Source organism: Thamnophis elegans, chromosome 14, assembly GCF_009769535.1.
Source record: "Thamnophis elegans isolate rThaEle1 chromosome 14, rThaEle1.pri, whole genome shotgun sequence".
Lineage (NCBI taxonomy): Eukaryota > Metazoa > Chordata > Lepidosauria > Squamata > Colubridae > Thamnophis > Thamnophis elegans.
Window position 1 is genome coordinate 28,890,653 of NC_045554.1, and position 8,899 is coordinate 28,899,551.

General features: G+C 39.1%; 1 protein-coding gene and 1 long non-coding RNA gene across 2 annotated transcripts in view; one reads left to right on the top strand and one right to left on the bottom strand.

Moving 5' to 3' along the window:
- LOC116518166 overlaps nucleotides 1–6,850 on the bottom strand; it is an 18,647-nt gene extending 11,797 nt beyond the window's left edge. The window contains exon 1 of the long non-coding RNA XR_004256506.1: nucleotides 6,555–6,850. This is a non-coding gene — a long non-coding RNA (uncharacterized LOC116518166). The remainder of the gene's footprint in view (nucleotides 1–6,554) is intronic.
- LOC116518164 (cytochrome P450 2F2-like) overlaps nucleotides 1–8,899 on the top strand; it is an 18,431-nt gene that overhangs the window by 7,567 nt on the left and 1,965 nt on the right. Inside the window, exons 4-8 of the mRNA XM_032231447.1 lie at nucleotides 250–402; nucleotides 6,322–6,482; nucleotides 6,849–7,022; nucleotides 8,154–8,292; nucleotides 8,512–8,699. Coding sequence (XP_032087338.1) covers nucleotides 250–402; nucleotides 6,322–6,482; nucleotides 6,849–7,022; nucleotides 8,154–8,292; nucleotides 8,512–8,699 — 815 coding nt within the window. The remainder of the gene's footprint in view (nucleotides 1–249; nucleotides 403–6,321; nucleotides 6,483–6,848; nucleotides 7,023–8,153; nucleotides 8,293–8,511; nucleotides 8,700–8,899) is intronic.

Here is an 8,899-nt window from a genome sequence, read left to right on the forward strand (position 1 = left end):
GACCCAAATTGTTGGGGGCAAGAGGCTGACTCTGTAAACTGCTTAGAGAGAGCTGTAAAGCCCTGTGAAGCGGTATATAAGTGCTAAGTGCTATTAAAGTGCTATAAAATAAGTAAATTGCTATTTACTTATATTACTTATATTGCTATTTATGAAAATACACTTTTATTTTTTTAAAAAAATAAACAAATAGTTTCTGATAAGCAAGGTAAGGGTAAATAAGTCCAGGATGTTTTTGTTTTGTTTTAGGTTTACTGACATTAACATATGGTGAAGAATGGAAGGAGCAAAGAAGGTTTTCTTCAATGCATCTCAGAAACTTTGGAGTGGGCAGAAAATCCATGGAAGAAAAGATCCTGGAGGAGGCAACTTGTTTGATTCAAGCATTCACTAAAAACATGAGTAAGTTCTCCTGGGACAGGAAGGGATGGTTGAGGGATTGTCATTCCAAAGTTGGTTTTGGTTTCCATAAGGCCCAATTGAGTTGGTCTGTCAGGTAATGAGAATTTAATAGCTGCCAGCTGATGTAAGGTTGCAAATTGTAATCTGTAAGCTGATGCAATGAGGATGATTCAGCAATACAGGTATCACCTCTTTGAGACTCTGGTAGGGTCCACACAAGTCATTTACCTTTTTAAGAGGTGTCTATATAAGTGTAGCCAATAGGGGACGTTTCTCTCTCTCTCTCTCGCCGTGTACCTCATTTCTCTCCTTGTGTACGTAGGTGAGTGATAAAGGATTTATTTCCATGTATATGTCTGTATATATTTGTATATAAACAACTGTTAATCGTCTAAAGGCTCTGTGTGCTGTGTTTTGTTCCTGGATTTATCTCATAATAATACTCACGTTGGCCAAAGGTCTCAACAAGGATGACCATTAAGCATATCTATTGAAGCAGAGTCAGTGGAGCTTAGAATTCTGGTTGTATAAATTCCAAGTCCAACTGACCAACATAAAACATATTGTTCATTTTGTTTCTGTGCTTGTATGTAGAGCAGGAGTCCTGCAACAATCAACCAAGTTGCTTTCAGAAGTTGGGGGAGCTTCATCACTGAGACGCTAGAAAGAGTACAGCGTACAAAGATGATTCAGGGACTGGAGGCTAAAATATGAAGAATGGTTGCTGGAATAGGGAATGGCTGGTTTAATGAATAGAAGGACTAGGGGAGACGTTATAGCAGTGTTCTGATATTTGAGGAGCTACAGCAAAGAAGAGGGAGTCAACCTATTCTCCAAAGCATCTGACGGCAGAACAAGAAGCGATGAATACAAATTAAAAGGAACAAAAGCAATTTAGTAAGGAGTTTAAGGAGAAACTTCCTGACAGTGGGAACAATTAATCTAGGACTTCCCTCCCGAAGTTTTTTTTAAGAAGATGTTGGATAACCATTTGTCTGAAATGGTTTTCCTGCCTGAGCAGAGGGTAAGAATAGAAAACCTTCAAGGTCCCTTCCAACTCTATTATTCTGGTAGGAGATTAGAATTTGGGGTATTGGATGTTCATAGAGAATTGGGGAGAAGGGGGGGAAGATTTACCTATGCCAGACAGTTGGCCGTGGCGGCAACTCCTCTCTCTGCAGCATGCGCGGTAGATGGTGAGAAGAACTCCCTTTTTGCAATCACTCCTATACTGTACTTCCCCACCCAAATACCATGGCCCCGCTCCCCATTTCAATGGCAGCCGAAAAGCAAGCAGCAAAACAGAGGCTGACAGACAGATCCTGAAGCTGAAGCTCAAGTACTTTGGCCAGCTAATGAGAAGAGAGGATTCCTTGGAGAAGACCCCAAGGTTGGGAAAGATAGAAGGCGAAAGAAAAAAGGAATGGAAGACAATGAGATGATTAGATAATGACCTCAGTGCAGGAAACACTGGCGCATGGGGAGGGGGGAGCAAGCGTCTTGCCTGCTGTGGTCTATGGGGTTGCAAAGAGTCAGACATACTTAGTGACTGTTGTGTTCACCACAATGTAAAAAAAGATGCTGAGACACTAGAAAGAGTACAGCGTACAAAGATGATTCAGGGACTGGAGGCTAAAATATGAAGAATGGTTGCTGGAATAGGGAATGGCTGGTTTAATGAAAAGAAGGACTAGGGGAGACGTTATAGCAGTGTTCTGATATTTGAGGAGCTACAGCAAAGAAGAGGGAGTCAACCTATTCTCCAAAGCATCTGACGGCAGAACAAGAAGCAATGAATACAAATTAAAAAGGACAAAAGCAATTTAGTAAGGAGTTTAAGGAGAAACTTCCTGACAGTGAGAACAATTAATCAGTGGAATGACTTCCCTCCCAAAGTTGTGAATGCTCCAACACTTTTTTTAAAGAAGATGTTGGATAACCATTTGTCTGAAATGGTTTTCCTGCCTGAGCAGAGGGTAAGAATAGAAAACCTTCAAGGTCCCTTCCAACTCTATTATTCTGGTAGGAGATTAGAATTTGGGGCATTGGATGTTCATAGAGAATTGGGGAGAAGGGGGGGAAGATTTACCTATATAAAATAGCTAGTCTAGATAATATAACTAGTTGCCAACCTCTGTTTTCATGGAATATTTTTGGCCATCACAAACAAGGTCTATCACCCACCATGCTTCATGTTGTCCCTGGGATGTCCTGGTAGCCTTCTGTAATGTGCTGGTCTCCAAAAGTTTTAGACTAAAAGGCAATCATCCAGGGATGGGTTGCTGCCGGCATTACTGCCGGTTCAGTGCCTCAAAAATTTTGTGCATGCGCGCTCACTTCCCTCGCGCACACACCAAACTTGCACTCCACACGTGTGCGCATTTGCAAATAAAAAGGTTTGTGTATGCCCAAAACCTAAAAAAATATCAAATTTTTGCACTGAAAATTGTTCTGTGCATGAGCAAAACCAAAAAACAAGATGGTGGCCCTGTAGGAGAACCGGTTTGGGGATGTGGCAGACCTGGGTCAAGTTACTATTGGTTTAGCTGAACCGGTCTGAACCAGCAGGAACCCTGTTAGGAATATAATAAAACCCACCTCTGCAATCATCCCTTGGAGGCCAAATCCTACCAAGATATGCTTGTAAGAGAGTTAGAACTAACACAGCAACAAGTTGATATTGAACTAAAAATACATATTTTGCAGTTCATGATGGAAAGCAGGATTCTCAAGGATTGTTCGGATTCTGAATCACCAACATTTTCCTCAGAGAAAAAATTCTTCTCATGACTGTTCATTCACCACATCCATGTATGGAACCTATTCCTCATTTTTATAACTGTCCTAAAACATACTTTAACGACAGTGTCATGTGCATATTCTACGCATTGACGATCCCCAAGGAGTCTTTTCAGTTGTACCTTAGATAGAGTTCATGTCCTTAGTTCTGCTAATGATCTACACTACCTGGTGGGGCTAAGACCTTTAGTTTTACATTGCTTTAGATTTCAGCAAGAATTTTGTTTGTTAAAAAAGATTTTTTTTTCGTTTAAAAGGTTTTATTTCTTTTAAAAAACACAAATATTTCATCATTCGTCAATCATTAAAACATTGAAGTACAATTTTTTTGTATGCCCCTCCCTCCACCCCCCAACCCCCCTCCTCCTCCCCCCCCGACTTCCCAGAACCCGTACACGATATGGATTTTTAACTAACACAGTCTAAAATCTATTGAGAAAAAAGAAATAAAGAAATTAATGACATTCTACATTGACCTTAGCTTCTTCTTACTGAACTAACTTTAAACAGTTTAAATCATTTCTGATCTTAAGCATAGGCTAACTGGAATTTCTTGGTCCCGTATTTATTTTGTAGATAGTCAATCCATTTTTTCCAGTCTCGTTTATATCTCTCATTTGAGTGATCTTTAAGATATGCCGATATTTTAGCCATCTCGGCTAAGTTTGCAACTTTCAATGTCCATTCTTGGATTGTAGGCAAGTCTTCCTTCTTCCAGTATTGCGCCACCAACAGTCTTGCTGCAGTTATTAGGTGCAGAATCAAGTTAGTCTCTACCACTGTAAAGTCAGTACATATACCTAGTAAAAATAACTGAGGAGTAAACTTTATCCTTCTTTTAAAAATATTTTGCATAACCCACCATATTTTTATCCAGAATGCCTTGACCTTTTGGCAGGTCCACCATATATGATAATATGTAGCATCAAGAGAACCACACCTCCAACATTTAGGCTGTACATTCGGATACATAGAAGCCAACTTTTTAGGATCTAAATGCCATCTATAGAACATCTTGTAAAAATTTTCTCTCAGATTTTGAGCTTGTGTAAATTTCACATTTCTTACCCAGATTCTTTCCCATGTATCCAACATTATTGGTTCTTCAATATTTTGAGCCCATTTTATCATACAATCTTTAACTAATTCTGTTTCCGAATCCATCTGTATTAATACATTATATATCCTCTTTATATGCATTAAGCTTTGATCTCTTATTTGTTTAAACAGATTATCCTCAACTTGGATAAAACCAATTTTTTGATCTATTTTCCACCTAGCCTGTAATTGCCCATACTGGAACCATGTTTGAACTACCTTCTCCTCTTTTAATACCTCTAAAGATTTTAATTGTAATACCCCCCTTTCCGAGGTAAGAAGCTGTCTGTAAGTAATTCTGTCCTGTTTTTGTGCTATATTCATATTTTCAATTGCGTGTCTAGGAATTGCCCACATGGGTATCTTGTCATTTAATTTATATTGGTATTTTTTCCAAACCCGCAGTAAAGCATTTCTTAAAATATGACTTTTAAAATTCTTATCCAATTTTTTGTTGAATAACAGGTAAGCATGCCAACCAAATACCAGATCGTGTCCCTCAATATTCAATATTCTATCATTGGTTAAATGAGTCCAATCACTAATTACAGATAATGCCACTGCATCATAATATAGTTTTAAATTAGGTAGTTTCAATCCTCCTCTCTCACGTACATCTTGCATTATTTTCATCTTTACCCTCGGCTTCTTTCCTGCCCATACAAATTTGTTGATAGCCTTCTGCCATTCTAAAAGGTTCGCATCTTTTTAAAGTATAGATAACATTTGGAAAAGAAATAAAAATTTTGGTAAAATGTTCATTTTCACTGCCGCTATCCTACCCAGCAAAGATAAGTGCAATTTCTCCCATTTTTTCATCTCCGTCTGTATACTATGCCAAAGTGGTTCATAATTATGCTTATATAATTTCCCATTTGAAGTTAAAATGTTAACTCCAAGATATTTGACTTTTTTGACTACCTCACATCCTAACATCACTCCTAATTCTTCCTTTTGTTTAATATTCATATTTATAGCTAATATTTTGGTTTTTCCTAAATTTATTTTAAAGCCAGACACTTGACCATATTGATTAATCGTATTCATTAAAACCATACTGGATTCCTGCGGTTGTTCCAATATTATGACCAAATCATCCGCAAAAGCGTGGACTCTATATTCTTGCTGCCTAATCTTGATCCCTTTTAAACCATCCAAGCCCCGTATTTTATTCAACAGTACTTCCAAAGTTATAATAAACAATAATGGGGACAAAGGACAGCCCTGTCTTGTACCTTTTCCAATTTGAAAAGAGTCTGTTAAACTTTCATTGACTATGATTTGTGCTGTTTGCTGTTGGTATATTGCTTTAATTGACTGTAAAAAAAATTCTCCTATCTGCATTTTTTGCAATATCTTCAGCAGAAATTGCCAGTTAACTCGATCAAAGGCCTTCTCAGCATCCAAAAATATAAACGCAGCAGGGATCTGGTTGTTCTTTCCCAAGAAGACCTTTAGTTTTACATTGCTTTAGATTTCAGCAAGAATTTTGTTTGTTAAAAAAGATTGAAAATAGCAGAGGCCATTTGACCTTGCCAGAAGAACAATTTTTCCCAAACGCCATCCCTCTGCTAAACAAATAATTCCCTCACCGCTGTCAAACTATTCACTAAGGCTGCATTACTATTACTATTAGACTTCTCATCATTCCTATCACCCATCTCCTCCCACTGACGACTGCAGGACTATAACTTTGTTGCTTGTATCCTTACGATTTATATTGATATTGCTTGTTTTCTGATTGCTTATTTGTACCCAACGACTATCTTCAAATGTTGTACCTTATGATTCTTGGCGAATGTATCTTGTCTTTTTATGTACACTGAGAACATATTATACACCCAAGACAAATTTCTTGTGTATCCAATCACACTTGGCTAATAAAGAATTCTATTCTATTCTGTTCTACTCTACTCTACTCTACTCTACTCTACTCTACTCTACTCTACTCTACTCTACTCTACTCTAAAGGAACATAAAGGCAAATGAATTGATAGGGATCTAATTTCTTTTCTTTGACAGATGAGCCTTTTGATCCTTATGAATTGCTGGATGCTGCAGTTGCCAACATAATGTCTACCATATTATTTGGAAAACATTTTGAATATGATGACAGCTTCCTCAAAACTTTGCTACATAGGATACATCAAAATTCCCGAATACTAGCAGGACCCTGGGCCTTGGTATCCTTAACAAGAATCCAAAAGACTATTCAAAATTAATGCGCAATTCGGTGGTGGGAATTTGAATCTCACCTATTTTAGAAACAGTCCGGTTTTCTTAGCACCTAGAAAAGCCAATTTTCCTTGTAATTAGAATATTATCTCATCAGAGTTATGGGAAGTGTAGGTGAAGCTTCTGTGTGAGTTATTTGTTGCTATCCAAATTTAATCAGGGTGAATTTTACCGCACTGGGACATTTTTTGAAATTTATTGGGCCATTTGACTCCCTACCAAATTATTTCTTTTCCTGCTCCATTTATCCCATAAAGGAAGATATATTAATCATGACCAAATTAATTAATTAATTTCTTTCTCTTTGCTGGTAGCTTTACAATGAGGTGCCCTTAGTGAGAAGTCTTCCCCTGCCCCATCAGGAATTATTCAGAGTTACGAAGAAAATACAAGCTTTCCATCAACAAGAGATTGACGAGCACAAGGCAACCATGATTCCAGGAGAACCTCGAGATTTCACTGATGCATATTTAGAAGAAATGCAGAAGGTAGATTCCTCAGACTTTTCCTGTTGAATTTGCAGTGATTTCTCTTCCTCTCATCTTGGATCTATTTTTCTGACATTAGCCTCCTGAAAATGTCGCCAAAACCTTGATAGTGATTTTTCTAGATTTTGTTTAAAATCCACTTTCTGCCTGGGTGACACATTTTGTGAGTGAAGCAATGTCCCTTTGCTTTCTTTGCATGTTGTAGAGACCCCACCACTTTGTTGTTGTTAGTTGCGAAGTCATGCCCAACCCATCGCAACCCTATGGACAACTGCCTCCAGGCCTTCCTGTCCTCTACCATCTCCCAGAGTCCATTTAAGCTCATGCCGACTGTTTTGGTAACTTTATCCAGCCACCTCATTCTCTGTCATCCCCTTCTTCTTTTGCCTTCAGTCTTTCCCAGCATGAGGCTCTTCTCCAGGGAGTCCTTCCTTCTCATTAGGGGGGCAAAGTACTTGAGTTTCCTCTTCAGGATCTGGCCTTCTAAAGATCTCCTCAGGGTTGATCTCTCAAGGACTGACCGGTTGGATCACCTTGAAGTAGCACTGCAGGCTACCTCAGCTGACTGCAGTTCTGCAGTTCTGCTGTTCAAATCTCACCGGCTCAGGTTTGACTCAGCCTTCCATCCTTCCGAGGTGGGTAAAATGAGGACCCGGATTGTTGTTGGGGGCAATATGCTGACTCTGTAAACCGCTTAGAGAGGGCTGAAAGCCCTATGAAGCGGTATATAAGTCTAACTGCTATTGCTAGCATGCCAGAAACCAGGCTATGCAAACTAGCAAAGCCCCATCTGTGGAATGCAGGCAGCAGATGAAACCACACCTCCTCTGGACCATGGAGAAACCACCCTCTACAGAACCAATTCCTGGTGCCCAAAAGATTGGGGGCCACTGCTCTAGAGGACCCCCGCATCCCCTTCCCCAACTTTATTATGATATGTGATGTGATGTGTGATCACCAGAAGTTGCTTGTTTCCAATCTCCCTACTTTCTTTCTCTTTTTAGTCCTATTTACCAGAATGAATTCCTGCTTTCAAATTGGAGTTATCAACTGAATTAAAGAGTGTGAGAAGGTCCTTTTTCCATTGGATTGTAATTGTAATAATATTCTTTGTTTTTTAACTATGAAAAGCCCGAGAGGAAAGGTTCATATTTTGAGGAAGAGCAGCTACTGATCTTACTGTCTAACCTGTTTGTGGCTGGAACAGAGACGATGGCATCAACACTGCAGTGGGCATTGCTCTATTTGATGGCCTTTCCAGAGATCCAAGGTAAACAATTGCGAAATAGGACTCTTGACCTGTAATAGTAATGACTTTATTTATTATGTAATTAAAGAAGGATCCTGAATTATCATGGCTGGAAACTCAATCAGCTTCATTCTCCTCACTTTGGGGGGGGGGAGGGCACCTGCTTGGAAAACAAACCATTGTCTACTTAAAGTCAATGAAAATATTTCCCAAAAGGTAACCAACCCATTTGTTCCTCAGAGAAATGCTGGAAGGAAATAGACACGGTGGTGGGAAACAAGGCAATCTTGAAGTACAAAGACAGAGAAAAGTTGCCCTACACCAACGCCGTCATTCATGAAATCCAACGCGTTTCAAATGTTGCTTCTTTTGGAATACCTCATGCCCCCATAAAAGATATGCAGCTTTTTGGGTATGAAATCCCCAAGGTAAAAGCAGAAACCTTTAATTGTTTTACATGAAGTGGAGGTTTGGTGAATCGTCAGATGTCTACCTGTGTCTTCCTCACCTGAGGCGGCTGTGTTTGTATATGAGAGCAAGAGGAAGCAAGAGATTGAGATCAATGGGAGGTTTCCTTTTTGAATCTCATTTTATGGGAGTGCCATGAGGTCGTATGCCTTTGTTGCGT